At 45.3% G+C, this 17,478-nt stretch overlaps 1 protein-coding gene across 8 annotated transcripts in view; it reads left to right on the plus strand.

Annotated features, from left to right (window-relative positions):
* The window catches only part of LOC148018814 (uncharacterized), an 81,153-nt gene that overhangs the window by 19,990 nt on the left and 43,685 nt on the right, over window positions 1–17,478 (plus strand). Inside the window, exons 1-2 of one of the 8 annotated variants that reach the window (XM_087701165.1) lie at window positions 15,513–16,160; window positions 16,276–16,482. The exons of 6 other annotated variants lie outside the window; for them this stretch is intronic. In XM_087701165.1, the coding sequence (XP_087557291.1) occupies window positions 16,333–16,482 (150 nt within the window). In that variant the 5' untranslated portion in view covers window positions 15,513–16,160; window positions 16,276–16,332. Of the gene's footprint in view, window positions 1–15,512; window positions 16,161–16,275; window positions 16,489–17,478 lie in introns of those variants that run through there. One more of the 8 variants, XM_087701164.1, reaches the window with a different exon arrangement.

Below are 17,478 nucleotides of genomic sequence, written 5' to 3' on the forward strand. Positions count from 1 at the left end.
TTTTATTGTCTTCTTTTATGAAGACTCCAACACAGGATCACTGGCAGGCAGCCTTGCGGGTTCTTCGCTATTTACAGGGGACTCGATCCTTCGGGATCATGTATGGAGATGGGATTACCCTTTCTGGATGGAGTGATTCTGATTGGGCAGGTGATGTGGATTCGAGACGATCCACTACAGGTTATGCTTTCACCCTTGGATCCGGTGCTGTCTCTTGGAGCAGCAAGAAGCAGCCTACTGTGGCACTTTCTTCTACAGAGGCTGAGTATCGGGCCCTATGTTCGACCGCTATGGAGGCAGTTTGGCTCCGTCACTTACTAGCGGAGATTGGCTTTTCCCAGACCGGACAAACCCTAACCCTAACCCTAAAATGGGCGCAAACCCTAAAAATGCCCTAAAATGGGTGCCCCACAACAGTGACCAAAAAGTGGCCGGGCAGCCAGTGGCTGCCCACTAAAAGAGGCCAAAAAGAAATACACAACCTAAGATAGCCAGTCGAGAGTGACTAGCCTCTCCCATCATAACACATGACAAACATGTCAGAGCTCCTAATGTCCTCGTCTGACTCAGACTGAGGCTCACAGGCAAGAGATGACAAGGCATGACAAACATGACTGCTAATACCCCCTCTCAGATCCTGGATGTGGCTGAAGGCCGAAGAGGAAATAGATCCTGGGGTGGCAAGAGGAATGCCAATGTCGATGAAGTCCGTCGATGTAGACTGCCGCTGAAGGAGCTCCTCACGATCCTGGGAATCCCCCTCTAAAACACTAGGGGCCAGGGAATCCACAGCCGCATCACCGAGATCGTCCCCCTCTGAAAGGGATGGGGGGTACGAGGGAACCATCGGAGGAGAGGGTGGGGGATGGGAAGGAACCTGTGGAAGAGAAGGTGCACAAGCAGGAACGGGTGTAGCAATAGACTGCCTCGGAGGACCCTGCATCAAAGAAGGGGAATGGAGCCTGTAAAGCCCGCTCTCCTGCCAACCTGTAGATAAGACAGCTCCTGTAAGAGAATCCTCAATAACAACGGCATGCTCGGTGAAGATCACTCGTGTGCCAAGCCTCGTAAGGCCATAAACTGAGAGGAGGGGAAGGCCCAAATCCGGAACATGTAGGGCCTGTGAAAAGGAGCTCGAAGGTCGGTCGGTAAACAAAGGCAATGTGCCAACACCACTAATAGGCACCGATAAAATGTCACCAACAGTGACTGAACCCTTTGATGGACGGAGATCCTGTAACAAATCACCTCGGGGAGTCGTATGACTTGAAGCACCACTGTCCACTAACCAAGGCCGCGCAGAAGACACTGCAGCCACGGAAGAAGAATCCTCCTCCAAAGCATGGATATGAAGGAACACTGACTCATGGGTAACAGCTGGTGTAGAGGTAGAAGGCTCCGATGGAGATCCATCCTTCGCTTTCGGACGAAGGTGAGGGTACTTCTTCCAGCATTTCTCCTCGGAATGTGTCCCTTTCCCACAGTGTGGGCACTTCGGTCTCTCTGAATCTGAGTCAGAGCCTGAAGAACTGTCCTTCTTCGTAGCCTTTGACTTCTTCTTCTTCTTCTGTCCTCCCGAACCTGCAACAAAGGCTCTAGTGGAGTCGGATCCACTAGCACTGACCTCTCTGAGTCGCTCGTCATGCTCCAAGACAAGCGGGGATAGCTCCTCCCATAGAAGCTTTGTTGGGTATTTTACTCACGCCTTACTTACGCCTACGCTCATATGGGAGTGTCGGTGATCAGTAGGACACTGGGGCACTTTTTACTCTCGGTAGGAGAGGTTCTTTCCCCCAGACTTATGGTCTTATTATCGTATTACTTATGTGCTTATGTTACACACATTTAGGCACTTAGTGTGTGTCGGGTGTGAACACCCCCCTACAACCCTAAGGTTTAAGGGTTGTACTTTGTACTTTCAGATTACACTCATTCAATCTATTCTCTTGGGTGTCGTGCTTCAACTCTGTCTCTCTCACTCTCACACTGTCTACTGAATCTGGCTGTACCTCGATCCTCTGCTCTCACATTTGGTATTAGAGCTCAGTTCTAAGCTTAGCTTCTGCCTGCAACGTGCAGTCCTGACCGCACCCGAGCCACCTCTGTTCTGCGTTTGCTCCAAGTCGTCAGTCATCAGCACGCCAGTGCTGTTCGTCAACAGACGCCTGCTCGTCGTCAGCCTCCAGCGCCAGTTCAGCGCAGCTCCACCAGTACCCTGCTCGTCAGCAACGTCAGCGTCAGCGTCGTCAGCAACGTCTGCAGCCCGTCGCCTATCATCCTGTCCGTCAGACGCCAGGGCTCCACGTCATCCGCCAGGGCCCCGTTTCCTGCAGGCGGAGTCAACGCCTGCTCGCGACAGTCCTGCCCGCCGTTATGCAGCCATGGCTGGTCGTACTAGAAGGCAAACTCGTTTGCATGATTCAGCACATACCATGGAGTTTATTATGGCAGCAAGTACTTTTGATAATGAAGAGCCTGAATGTTATGAGGATGCACAACACAGTGTGCATTGGATGGCAGCCATGCAAGGTGAATTAGATTCTATTACTAAGAATCACACTTGGGATTTGGTGTCCTTGCCATTTGGGAAGAAAGCCATTGGAACAAAATGGGTCTACAAATTGAAAAGAAAAGCAGATGGATCCATTGATAAATACAAGGCACGGTTGGTAGCTAAAGGCTACGCACAGAAAAAGGGCATTGATTATGAGGAGACATTTGCTCCTACTTCCCGTATGACGACCATCAGGTCTATGATTGCTTTGGCTGCACATTATGGTTGGACAGTCCATCAGCTAGATATCAAGACTGCATTTTTACATGGGGAACTTCAGGAGGAAGTTTATGTACAGCAGCCCATTGGTTTTGCAGGTGAAGGCTCAGAAAATTTGGTATGCAAGCTCAAAAAGGCACTATATGGTTTAAAACAAGCTCCTAGAGCTTGGTATGAAAAGATAGATGCTTTCTTGCTTGGTCAGGGGTTTCTAAACAGTTCGTCTGAGTCTACCCTTTACGTATGTAAAGAAGGGGGATCTATGCTGATTTTATGTCTTTATGTTGATGACCTTTTGCTCACTGGAACACATGCTGATCAGATTTCAGCATTCAAACAAAATTTGCAGCAAACTTTTGACATGTCTGACTTGGGAGTTTTGCATTACTACTTGGGCATCCAGTTCATACATAATGCTCGAGGTATTGGGTTATCACAGTCACGGTATATTGGGCAGCTTCTTGAGAAATTTGGCTTACAGGATTGCAAGCCAGTTACTACTCCCATGGAACCTGGACTGAAATTGTCATTACATGATGACAGTGATTTGTTTGATATACATACATATGCTCCTGCAGTTGGATGTCTTATCTATCTATGCAATACTAGGCCGGACATACAGTTTGCAGTTTCAGCCTTGAGCAGGTATATGCATCAGCCACGTATGTCACATTGGCAAGCTGTCAAGCGTGTTTTCCGCTACTTGCAGGGTACTCGTTCTCTTGGGTTGCTTTATGCCAAGGGGGGGGACCACTGCATTTACATGCTTACAGTGATTCTGATTGGGCTGGTGATTATGATACACATCACTCTACTAGTGGCAATTGTTTCTTTCTTGGCACTTCTTGCATTTCTTGGCTTAGCAAGAAACAATCCACTGTTGCCACATCGTCATGTGAAGCTGAATACAAGGCAGCTTTCACCACCATAGTTGAATGCGTATGGCTTAGACGCTTGCTAGCTGATTTGGATGTATCTGTTACTGAGCCTACTCCTTTGTTCACTGACAGTCAGAGTGCCATTGCAGTGGCACGGAACCCATTGTTTCATGCTCGCACGAAACACATTGAGATTCACTATCACTTTGTCAGAGAGAGGCTACATGCAGGTGATATCAGCCTTGTCTATTGTCCTACCATCAGTAATGTGGCAGACATCTTCACCAAAGCTCTTCCTCGTGACAAATTTGAAGCATTTCGCGATGCTTTAAATTTGATATCCTTTGGTGGCGGATGATCCTTGTACTCTTGATCACTCTTCACTCTAGGGGGGTTTGTTGGGTATTTTACTCACGCCTTACTTACGCCTACGCTCATATGGGAGTGTCGGTGATCAGTAGGACACTGGGGCACTTTTTACTCTCGGTAGGAGAGGTTTTTTCCCCCAGACTTATGGTCTTATTATCGTATGTACTTATATGCTTATGTTACACACATTTAGGCACTTAGTGTGTGTCGGGTGTGAACACCCCCCTACAACCCTAAGGTTTAAGGGTTGTACTTTGTACTTTCAGATTACACTCATTCAGTTTTTTCTCTTGGGTGTCGTGCTTTAACTCTGTCTCTCTCACTCTCACACTGTCTACTGAATCTGGCTGTACCTCGATCCTCTGCTCTCACAAGCTTCTCACGGGTCCTCGATGTAAGAAGGCTGGTGTAGAAGACATCAAACCGAGGCGATGGCAGCTGAGTCAAAAGAATCATAGCCATGTCTTCAGAAGATATCGTCCGACCGAGGGATGCAAGCTCATCCCTCATATCCTGTAATCTGTTGATGTGGTCCTTCATGGAAGGACTATCATCAATAGCGAGCATCCGCAACTTCTTTTCGGGAGATATCCGGTGGGCAAACGTCTTCTGTTGATAGAGAGACGCGAGCTTTCTCCACACATCTGCTGCAGTTTTCAACCTGTGAACATGAACAAGGACAGAATCCTGCAAACTCAGAAAGAGGAAAGATCTGGCTCTAGAATTAAGCCGATCCCATAAGGCTGCACGATCCATAGATGTCCCATCTGCGGGATCCACCTTAGGCCGGGGAATAGGAACAGAAACAAGCTCCCAAAGATCGAAGGAGTCCAAGATACACTCCACCTTGCAGGACCATAGAGAAAAGTTGGAGCCATCCAACTGGTCCTCTTTGGGCAGCTGAGGAAGTACGGGTACCTGTACAGGGGGTACCAAAGGCTGCATCTTCGGCCCACTGGAAGGGGCTTGCCGAGATACATGAATAGAAGGGGGACGGGAAAGAGGAATAGACTCCGGACGATGGTCCTCGTGATAGAAATCACGCCTCCGTTCAGATGAGTGTCGAGACAAAAGCTCGTCATCTGAGTCATCAAAGCCCGTAAACTGATGAGAAGACATCTTCGATATCTGCAAACACCAAAACACAACAAGGGAAGGTTGCCGGTGCCGAAACACAAACACCAGAAGCTCCTGAGCTGGCCTCCTTGCACAGAACGCAAGGATGATGTCAAACACAAATGCTAACGATGCAATCACCACAGAAAAACAGCCTCCTGCCTCAAAACGCCAGTAAGGAAGATGTCGCCCAGCTGTTGAGAAGGCCGCCTGGCTGAAAACGCAAGCAGGAAGAGGTTGTTGATGACATGGCAGCCACTGGAGAAGGCGCCAGCAGCAAATGCAAATATTTGGGACCTCTTGGAAGGGCCGCCTTGGCTGTTGGGGATGACGCCAGCAGCAAACGCAAAGATGTGACACCAAAACAGGCCGCCTTGATCAAGAAGATGGTGCAGAAGGTGACGTCTCAGCTGTTGGAGATGTCTTGACCAGCAAACGCAAAGTTGTGGGTGTTCTCCCGCGTAAATCTCAGCTCCGTGTACTCTCCTTCGGCTCTGATACCATGTGAGAGTGCGCTGCGGAAGAGGGAATACGAATACGGAGGGAGAGAGAGAGAGAAAGCAGAAAATAAGGAAGAGAAACAGCAACTTAATACTGATTCTTACCAAAATTTACTGAATTTTCCCAAAATTATATGCCCAATCTGATTGTAACAGCAATTAAATGCTGTTTGCTGCTTGTTGCTTGCCTTGGACTGCGTGCCAAGCAAAAGCCCCAAATTTCTTTCCAAAATTTCTACAGCTAGAATTTTTGCAGAAATGTCACATCGGAATGCGTGTCAGCAGTGAAGAGCAGCTGAAATATGCCTCTGATGCGTGCCGGATCCAAAAAACTGAAAAGCCCCAAATTTTCTTGAGCCAATGTGGAAGAAATTGCAGAGTTTGGTAACAATTTGCGCAAAGGGCCTCCAGTCGGACAAAAGCCCTAAATTTTTGGTGGGAATGTCCAAGAAATTGAGAAATTTCTTCGAATTGGTTGTCACTTCGAACTCCAGGAGCAAAAATTAGCAAAAGCCCTGTGCCAGATCCAAAAAACTAAAAAGCCCCAAATTTTCTTGAGCCAATGTGGAAGAAATTGCGCAATGTCTATGAGTTTGGTAACAATTTGCTCAAAGGGCCTCCAATCGGGCAAAAGCCCTAAATTTTTGGTGGGAATGTCCAAGAAATTGAGAAATATCTTCGAATTGGTTGTTAATTCGAACTCCGGGAGCAAAAATTAGCAAAAGCCCCAAATTTTTGGGCAGCACGAGCTGAGATTCGCGAAGAGATGGCTGAAATAGATTGGAAATTCCAAAAATTTCGAGAAAACCCCAAATTTGAAAATTAGGATTTTTGCACTTTTTAGGGTTTGCAGAAATTGGCGGGCAGGACTGAGAAAATGGCAGGCAGAGCTAAGAAAATGGTGGGCAGAGCTGAAAACAGCAGCAGCTCTTCCAAAACAGCAACTCCTCGGGTTGTGTGCAGGGCTGCGTGTTGGACTGTGTGCAGGGCTGCGCGCAAGCTGAAAACAGTAGATCTGGAGCATATGACTGAGCTGGACAGATCTGGAGGAGACAACCAAAGGCAAAGAAAAGGCCAATGTGGCCTCTAGTGTGGTCATAGAGGAGCTTTCAGATACAGAGGCTGATGTAATATGTGCAGTTGATTATGATGCCCTAGTGACATATATATGCAGCAGCTTGAAGGGTTTGTGGCAAAAGGGAAAGAGAAGATGGTATATAAACTCAAAAGGAGTTTGTATGGGCTGAAATAAACACCAAGAGAATGGTATCATAAGTTTGATATATTTATGCAGTCTCAAGGTTTCATAGAAGTCAAGTGGATCACTGCTTGTACACCAAGAAGGCAGCAGATGGCAGCCTGATTATCTTGGTTCTGTATGTTGATGACATGCTGATTGCTGGCAGGGATACTCATGCCTTGGACTCACTGAAGCGAAGTCTTCATGTGGCAGCTTTGACATGAAGGAACTTGGTGATGCAAATCACATTCTTGGTGTGCGAATACTAAGAGATAGGTCAAAAGGATTACTCTATCTATCTCAGCAGAAGTATATCTACAAGGTTTTGCAGCGTTCCAATATGGAGCGGGAAAAACAATTGGGGTTCCACTGCCTCTATATGTGAAACTCAGTGCAGAGGACAGCCCTACATTTGATGATGAGAAGGCTGAAATAGCCAAGATACCATATGCTTCAGTTGTTGGCAGTTTGATGTATGCTATGGTTGCTACATGTCCTGACATTGCCTTTGCAGTGGGAGTGATTAGCAAATACATGGCAAACCCTGGTAAAAGGCATTGGGAAGCAATGAAAAGTATTATCGGATACCTCAAAGGCACAAAGGATTTGTGCAAGTCCACTTTTGGGTATGTGTTTACCTTCACAGGAGGAGCAGTCTCTTGGATCTCCAGGCTACAAAATTGTGTTGCATTGTCTACTACAGAGGCAGAGTATGTGGCTGCAATTGAGGCATGCAAGGAGGCTTTATGGCTTTCACGTCTAGTGGGAGAGCTTGACATTACAGAGTTACGTGTTCTCCATTGTGATAGTGAGAGTGCTATCATGCTAGCACGGAATCCCGTCTTTCATGCAAAGACGAAGCACATACAGGTGAAGTATTACTTTATTAGAGATGTACTTGACAGCAAGAGCATTGAGCTTGTCAAAGTGCATACAAATGATAATCTTGTAGATCTTCTCACGAAGGGTCTTGCAGCAGAGCGGTTTGCTCATTGCCGACAGATGATGGGAGTTGGATAGGTATATGTATTTCAGCTTTGTACATACCTAGACTTAGCTGATTCTTTTCTCCTCTTAAGGCACATTGCCTTTAGGTGGGAGGTTGTTGGGAATAAAGGGCCATCGTGTCTTTTATATGTGCACGGTGTGAACACACCCTTAGTACATTTGCACTTTTATATATATCTATCCGAAAACCTAAAGAGGTACACTCGTCATTGTGCCCTAGAACGTTGTGCTCACTCTCCTCTCTACTCTACACTCTCTCTTTGTTTCTCTGCTGTGTGAAAGCATTGCGTGTCTCGATCCTCGCGCTCTTTGTCTTAACAACAATCACTATCTCTCGGTGGAATGAATTGTAGAACCATGGGCCGAGAAAGCCATTGGACTCGAAAATGGGTGGTGCAAACCTCTGTAGTGCATTGCAACGGTCTCCAGGAGATCTTATTGCCTAATGGGGCCTTAGAGCCTTCTTTTGCTAACAAGGGCTTAGTGCACATCATGTGCATCTTATTGCCTTGAGCATATAAATGTGATAGCCGATGTAGAATGAACTTTGTAGCCTAGAAGAGTGAGGTGGAACAAGGATCACCAAGGGGAAGACACATATAGTCTAGTAGGGTAGGGAACAAAGGTCGATGACAACAATCTTCATTAATATGACCGTCCTTGCCGCAAGAGATGCACCTAGTTGGCTGTCCTATCTGTGTAGAGGCCATAGGACTGGTGTGGCAAACGTGTAAGGGAGGGTGGGAGGATAAGGAGATAAGGGTATCTCCCAATGATGTAACGCACTACAATGTCATGACTGATCAAGTGGTAGTACGTGTAGGAATCTGCACAGTGAAGGGAGTGAAATGCAATCCTCTGGGCAATACGATATGGAAGGTATAGATACGCTACTCCTTGGTGGGGAGATCGGTGGGGTGTGTTTACCCAATTAGGTGAGCACTCGTCCGCACTTGAGGAATGTGGTCCCGAGGCATCGCCTTGTGGCAGCATTCATCGGCGAGGCGATGCCGAGGTACTTGGGAGCATTATATGCGTGATCCCTGCCCTTCGCGGGTAGGGAGATGATGATATCCTCCCTTTGCAATCTTGTGTGCAAGCTCATACTCGTACCAATGATGGCACTGCCTCGCTCAAGCAAGTGAATGCTATCGGGAGGCAGTGTTTGCTTGAGTGCAACGAGACACCACCTTTGAGCCGACGCCCGACCTTGGGGTATGGCATCCCTTTGAGGGAACCCGTCGGGATCAACGGTTTTAGCTGATGAGAGTCCAACACTACATGGATTGCTGAACCGGGGTGCTAGGTGCCTACCCACGCTCTGTCCATTGGGAGGAGTCTTCCAAGGACCTTGGTCCTGAAGGAAGTAGCGAAATCATAAGCTAGTGGCATAGCGTTCCGCCTTTGGGTCCGATTAGGCACCCGTCTCAAAAAACAAAAACAAAAAATATGGAAGGTATATGTTGAATGCTGAAGGATAGCTATAGAGGGAGTGGAATGCAGTCCTTGGATGCCATTGGAGAGAAGAAGAAGATGATCAGCAACCACCAAGCTCCAGATCAATAGGTCGGCTTTCTTCAGGGTAAAACAGAGCAATGGAGGGCCTCCCAATTGCAAAACGCAACAAGGAGGAACAACAGACTGCTTGTCGGAGCTGAATCAGATTTTGAAACTGAGCTGTGCAGCAAAACACAAATCCTAGATGATGAAAATGATATCTCCCGTAGCAATTGTGTTGATGCCTATCAGCTAGACAATATAGACCAGTTGGGTGGCAACATCTGACCTATAAATGCAACATGTTGGGTGTGGAAAACAGGGCGCTAGGCAGTAAACGGTTGCATGGAATTGTCCACGAACTGAGATGTCCTCCTGGTAGGGGTGTAGATAGCAGTGGAGAGGTTTAGGAACAGAGTGAAGATTGATGGGTGCCAACATCTGACCTATAAATACAACATGCTGGGTGTGGAAAACAGGGCGAGGCAGTAAACGGTTGCATGGAATTGTCCATGAACTGAGATGTCCTCTTGGTAGGGGTGTAGATAGCAGTGGAGAGGTTGAGGAACAGAGTGAAGATTGATAGAATAAAGAGTGAAGACAAATAAAATAGAGTGATTTGATAGAAAGAGTGAATGGATGAATGAATGGCAGTGTGTAGAATGAGGGGAGTGAGTGCCCTGTTCATAGGTATAGATAGTCTCAAGTGGCACTCCAGAATGTGGGCGCCTAGCTCTTTTTGGGATAGTAAAAGTGAATCTTGAATGAAGAAATGAAAAAAAATGTAGTTAATGAATGGATTTCTCAACACATGACCTAGTCATTAGAGGACTTGGGAGCCCCCGTGATAGAGAACTTAGCAAGGATTCGCTGATACTCAGCCAACTTGACCTTAAGGTAATCTCGTTTAGTGATTTTGAAATTTTGAAGTTCATGGTCAAGTGGATACGACGGGTCCTATCCCAAGCTGCATATAGTCAGTCAAGTGTGTGCATCGCTTGGATGCTAGGTCAAAATGTTGTAACTGGAGTGAAACTCAAGGAGAAAACCTTGCATCAACTTGACTATAGCGGAGGCATTCCTAGCCTTCCATGAGCGGACAACCTTGTATGGAACAAGTGCAGAATTAGGTTGGGATTCCAACCCCTAAACAAGGTCGCATAAGTTTTGAGAGTCAAGAACATGAGTCATCAAATTTAACCAAGTAGTATAATTTGACCTGTTGCAAGGAGTCTTATTAGAAAAAGCATGCTTGGCCAATGAGGAAGATGAACCATGAGATGTTGGATAAGATGGGTAAGAAGGATAAGGTGGGCAGGAGGGAGGGGGATAAGACGGAATAGGAGGTGGGTAGGCGGAAATAGGCTGTGAGTTTCCATATGGTGCCAAGAGTAGAAGCACTAGAGCATGAATATTGGAATTGGACAAGGGCACTGAGGACGTGGAATAGCTCCACAAACAATGTATCATAACCGCTTTTGCATGAACCATGCTTTCATAACAACACTCTAAGTTGAATAGTTAGGGCCATGTAACTTATAATCAATAGAAGTGCATGGAGGAGCCACCTAGCGAGGACATGAAGAGAAGATAAGAGGATAAAAAGTGGACAGAGAGAGAAGACAGCCAAACGAATAGCAAAGATTGCACAACATGAGAGTTCACATGTAGTGGAAATGAAAAACTGATCAAAAGATGAGTGTGACTACAGCAAGGACTTAAAAATACAGCCAAAAAATGTCAAAAAAGCAAAAACGACTTGTACACACAGTTGCCCAGCCAGTAATCAAGGTTAGAAAACCAAAATGCAGGCTGAATTAAGCAATAAATGCATCATGAAAACAGGCAGGATGCTGACGTAGGCTGAAAATGCAGATTCCTGTGCAAAAAACACAAGCTCTAGTAGACGAGAGGCAGGTTGGATAGCAAGTAGCAGTAGATCGCTTGATCAGAAAAGGTTATACGGACATGTAATCAGCAGAAAAACATTAGTAGGAACATAGATCCTGCGGTTTGATACCATGTCATAAGTGTATGCAGCAATGGAAGCATATACCTATACTGAAATAGACTGCTGAACACAAGATAGAGAGAAAAGAGGAACACAGCAAGAGAAGAGAACTCAGAATAATGCTTGGGAAATGGAATCCATATACCAAGACATGAGATAGTACAGAACCAATGTGATTCATTGTGTATGAAGGCATTGGCGCTGGCTCCTCTCTCCAGCAAGGAACTATGAATGACAAATGTTTGATAATGTTTGTGGAGGAGTGCGTGAAATTGGGCAAGATAAATGCCAATAATATGACAGGTCGGCCAGCATTAACTAGCCGATAAATGCCAAAAACCACATCATAATGGCCAAATAAAAATGCCTAAATACACGGAATACTATCTTGTGCCCTAGTCCACAAAGTCACATGCATAAACTGAGCTAAAACACACTTTACAGCTGATTAGAATCTTGAAACAACCCGGAAACACACTTAATTAGGAAAACCACAAAATTGGTCCCCCAAAACCCTAAATTTTGAGGCACCCTTTGACATCTATAAATAGATAGGTTGCCCACCATTCAGTCTCATCCTTTTGTGTAGGTTCCTCATTCTATTGTGTAAAATTCAGCCATTAGCCACCTACCATTTGTTGTTGTCCAGCCATCATTGATTGCAGCCCATCACTATCCAGCCCTAGGTGGCTTGTTTTCAGCCATAGCCTTGCTGTTTGGAGGTCTCCGTCTGCTTCATCATAGTAGTACCTAATCAGCTTGCATTTTCAGCATCTAATGCTAGGTGATAGGCTGCTGCCATCTCTCTATGAGAGTGCACAAGGGAAGAAGGAACCTCGAACACAGAGGAAGAGAGAGAGAGAGACAATCTACAAGAGAAGAAGAAAAGAAACCTGCATTGAACAAGGAACAAATGTTGAATATAGAAGGAGGATTGATGAGTCCCTACACGCAGCCCACAGTGTTAGTGAGGGCACTGGATAGGCTGATGATAACAGCAACGTTGGAGACGGAGGAAGATGACGGAGTCGGAATGTACACCTGCTAGAAGAAAGGAAGACGACTTGATAATAATGAAGTGTGGAGAGGGGCAGGGTATAAATAGCCAATAATTCCCAAATCTGGCCGACTTGCCCTAGAAAGATGCCAAAAAGCTTGCTGACCAGCATTTAATGTTGGTCGAGTTGGTAAAAATGCTAGAAAAATATAGGTGGCACAGAAAAAATCCCGGAGGGCATGGACAATGTGTGACAGGCAAGGACAGCCCGGGAAATGTAGAAACTGCATAAGAAAAGCACAATGGAACCCGACAATTGGAGAAAATGCATAGAAATGCACATAGATAGCCACTCTAGAATAAGTAGCCTCCCCCATCAAAACACATGATAGACTTGTCAGAGCTCCAAAAGTCCTCGTTTGACTCAGATTGAAGCTCATAGGTAGGAGATGACAAGGCATGACAAACATGTTTGCTAACACCCCCTCTCAGATCCTGGATGTGGCGGAAGGCCAAGGAAAAAATGGATCTTGGGATGGCAAGAGGAATGCCAATGTTGATGAAGTCTATTGATGTAGATTGCCAATGAAGAATCTGCCAAGGCTTTTTCAGCTTATAGAATATTCCAAAAATAGTCAAATGCATTGATGAAATTTTCTGTGATTTTTCTGAATTTAATTCCGATTTTTATCGATTTTTAGAGAATTTTAGGTAATTTTCAATGAATTTTGAAGGATTTTAAGGATTGTTAATTTTCTGCAATTAATTCTCGGCATTGTAACCAGCAAAATAAACCAAAAAATTTTCCAATTTGGTAAGGAAGTTTTCAGCTATTTTCCTATTTTTTAATTGAATTTGTATGATTTTTTTAATGAATTTTTAAGGTTTGAGGTAGGGAATCCATAGCCACATCACAGAGATCGTCTCCATCTAAAAGGGATGGGGGCTATGAGGGAACCACCAGAGGAGAGGGTGGGGGATGGAAAAGAACCTATGGAAGAGATGGTGCACAAGCGGGAGTAAGTATAGCAATAGACAACAGCCTTGGAGGACCCTGTTTAAGAGAAGGGGAATGGAGCCTGTAAAACCCGCTCTTCTGCCAACCGATCGTGATAACAGCCCATGTAGAAGAATCCTCAGTACAAACGGCTTGCTCAGTGAAGACAACTCGGGTACCAAGCCTAGTAAGTACATAAATTGAGAGGAGTGGAAAGCCCAAGTCCGGAATATAAAGGGCTTGTAAAAGGGAGCTCGATGTGTGGTCAGGAAACAAAGGCAAAGTGCCGACACCACAAATAAGCATCGATACAATGTCACCAACAGTGATGACTGAACCCTCAAAAGGGCATAGATCCTGCAACAAATTACCTTGTGGAGTCATATGACTAGAAGCTCCACTATCAACCAACCAAGGCCTCTCAGAAGACGAGGGAACCATTGAAGAAGGCTCCTCCAAGTCAACAATATGAAGGAACACTGACTCATGGGTAACCGTTGGAGTAGAGGTAGAAGGCCCGGACGTTTTAGCTTCATCCTTTGTTCTCAAACGAAGGTGAGGGTAGTTGTTCCAACATTTCTCCTTTGGATGTGTCCCCTTCCCACAGTATGAGCATTTAGGCTTCTTCAAGTCGGAGTTGGAGCTCGAAGAACTCTCTTGTCTTTTAGCCTTTGGCTTTTCTTTCTTCTTCTTTTCCCCTTCCAAACTTGCAACAAAAGCTTTGGTGGAGGTGGATCCATTGGCCACCTCTTTGGCGTGCTTGTCATGCTCCAAAACAAGCGGGGCAAGCTCCTCCCATAGAAGCTTCTCAAGGGTCCTCGATGTAAGAAGGCTAGTGTAGAAGACATCAAACCGGGGAGATGGTAGCCGAGTCAAAAGAATCATAGCCATATCCTTCGAAGAGATCATCCTTCCAAGGGATGCAGGCTCATCACTCATGTCCTCTAATCTGTTCATATGATCCTTCATGGAAGGGGAATCATCAACAACGAGTATCTGTAATTTCTTTTTGAGAGTTGTCTGGTGGGCAAATGTCTTCTGATAGTACAAAGAATCAAGCTTTATCCATACTTTGCTGCTTTTCGCAACCTCTGTACATGCACTAGGACAGAATTCTATAAGCTCATAAAGAGGAAAGATCAGGCTCTAGAATTGAGCCGATCCCATAAGGCCACACGATCCATTGATGATCCAATGGTGGGATCCTCCACGGGACAAGGAATAAGGTGGGTAACAAACTCCCAAAGATCGAAGATATCAAGGATACACTCCACGTTACATGACCAAAGCGAGTAGTTTGAACCATCAAGCCGGTCCTCTTTGGGTAAAGAAGGGAGTACGAGCGCCTCTATAGAGAGTGCCATGGAAGGCATATAAAGGTTAGCAAAATGGGCCTTTTGTGAAACATGGAGAGAATGAGGAGGAGAGGGTTCCCGAACAAATGGGCTAAGAGATCCCTGTTAGTTGCGTGAACTAGCATGAAAATCTCTTCGTCTCTTAGTAGAAGGGATGGAGACCTCATCCTTTGAGTAGCAAAGAATTGGTGATAAGACATCTTCGATATCTTGCAATAGAAACACTCATAGAAACTGTGTTTGGATGAGACATGCCCTCGAATAGTGGAAAGCAACTACAAGATCTCGAAAAATTCGAGAAACAACCCTAGTAAAATATCTCAACATATCAGCTATTAGTACACTGGTGGCCAACTCTAACATCTTTGTATATAAGTGAAAAAACTTGAAAATATTTCTATTGTCAAACATCTTCATCTCTGCAACCACTTCTTGCAAAGACCTGGTAACAACCTCTTCATGTTTGATCAATTCATAAGATCTCATGAAATCTATTATCCGAACAACAACTTCATCTTTAGCTGGCTGTCCCATCTTGTAGGGATCAAAGAAAAGAGAAGACACATGGTCCGCCTGGAGGAAAATGACTGTCAGTCCAACTCCCACCATTGGACATGCAAGTATTGCGGGAAGCGCTATACAAGTGGTGCAACTTGGCTTCTCCAACATCTTTCCAAGACGGGGGGGGGGGGGAGGGGAAGTTTCTCCATGCAAGGAGATCCCTCAAAACATTGCGGAGGAGATTTTCACCAAGATGAGAGGGATCCACAAGAGGAGGAGGAAGTGGCTTATTGGCACCAACTCCTATGCCTACTAACGAAGAAGTATCCAATGTGGGCGTATCTTCAACTGATGCATGAAAGGCCTCCACCATTGGCGGTGGGGGACTCCACATCGGCATCCGGCTTCGGTAAAAGACAAAGAGTGGAGGCTCATGCGGTGCCGGAGAGAGAATCGTCTCTCCCTCAAGCTCCCGGTCATGTGCGTAGATCAGTTGCCTTTCTTAGAGAAAGGCAACGACTTGCGGACATTGAAATTGCACGCACGGTGATTGAGTGCAATCTTGCATTCAATGTCCTAAAGCAAGAGTAATGGAAGAAGATGGTAAAAGCCATTGCCAATGTGGATCCATGTGAAGGATGGACCGGTGTCACATACAACGACATGAGAACGAGAAAGATTGATGAAGAGGAGAGGATTGATAGAGCCCTTGATCCTATTCGGGCCGCATGGATAAAATATGGTTGCTTCATTCTCACCGACGGATGGAGTGATCGTAAGAAACGGGGCATCATCAACATACTCGTCTCATGTCCACTCGGCACTTACTTTTTGCGGGCCGTAGATACCAGCAACAAGAGAGGAAGAAAAACGACGGGCGCATTCATTTACCGCCACATTTGACAAGCTATCATTGAGGTATACATTGTAATTTGCATTTTAAATTTGTTTTACTTTCTTTCATTATGATAATATCATGATTCATAATTGATTGATTTATACATAACTTGTAATTTGTAAATTGTGGTTGTAGGTGGGCCGCTCAAATGTGGTGCAAGTTGTTATCGACAATGCATTGAATTGTCGGCGCATGGGCCGTTTGCTTGAGGCTGAGTTCCCTATGATTGTGTGGACTCCATGTGCAAGTCATTGTTTGGACTTGCTCATGGAGGACATTGGGAAGCTCAAGTGGGTGAAGAGGGTGGTCCGCAAAGCTACATCAATTGTCACATTCTTCACGGTAAAGGTAAAGGTGCTTGCAATGTATCGTCAGCATAGCACATTGGAGTTGAAGAAGTCTTCTTCAACTTGCTTTGCTTACATGTGGTTATTATTGGAGCGTCTTTATGAGGTGCGGTTTGACAGTGGTGTCGACTCTATGGAATGAGTGGGATGAGCATGAGACAGAGGAGGCCAAAGCCATGCAGCGCTTGTACCTTAATGAGCAGTTTTGGCAAAAAGTCCGTGCCGTTGTCATTGTCGTGACTCCCTTTTATAGGGTGTTATGTATGAGTGATTGCGAGGGGTCCACCATGGGCCTTCTCGTTCACTTCTTTAGAGCGGCATTGGCAGAGGCACGTGCTTGTACAGTGATCACAGAGACACAGCGTGCACATGTTTTAGAGATTCATCTTATTCTGTAATGAAATGGCTATTTCCACTTTAAACATGTATTCTATGATCTATCATTTAATGATTTATGGTTTTTGTTATTAAAAAAATCATCTTAATATCATTACATGCACGCCTTGCTATTCAAAAGGCATTGGATTGGCACTTCCAAGTTGGCCTTCCGTATGCATCAATTGCTCCACTAGCATCATTTACTTATGCTTACTGCTTACCTTTAGAACATCATGCTGTTGTATTGGCTCTTCCTTCGGTGCATCTTGCTATTCCAAATCTCTTGAAGACGATTTTCTCTTCTTGCCTTTGCTGGCCTCCTTTAAGGGTTCAAAAACCCGTGAACATCATTTGCCAATTGCATTAACATTTCAGTTGCTGTCCTCAATTGATCTTTATAATGGTCATCAAATTCCTCTTCCTCTTACTCGTCATCAGCTTCAAGAGACCTAGAAGGACCCACATTTTGGTCTCAGCCAACATTATCAACTTGCAATCTAAGATTAGGCATTGCATTTTCCCCAACACTTTGTGAATTTTCTGATAGAGAGGCATCATCCTTGCTTGGTCCCATCTCACTATCTGAAGACATTATTGTTGTAATGCTTAGCTG

Source organism: Lygodium microphyllum, chromosome 20 (genome assembly GCF_053477565.2).
Source record: "Lygodium microphyllum isolate KBCC chromosome 20, Lygodium_microphyllum_v1.1.10, whole genome shotgun sequence".
Lineage (NCBI taxonomy): Eukaryota > Viridiplantae > Streptophyta > Polypodiopsida > Schizaeales > Lygodiaceae > Lygodium > Lygodium microphyllum.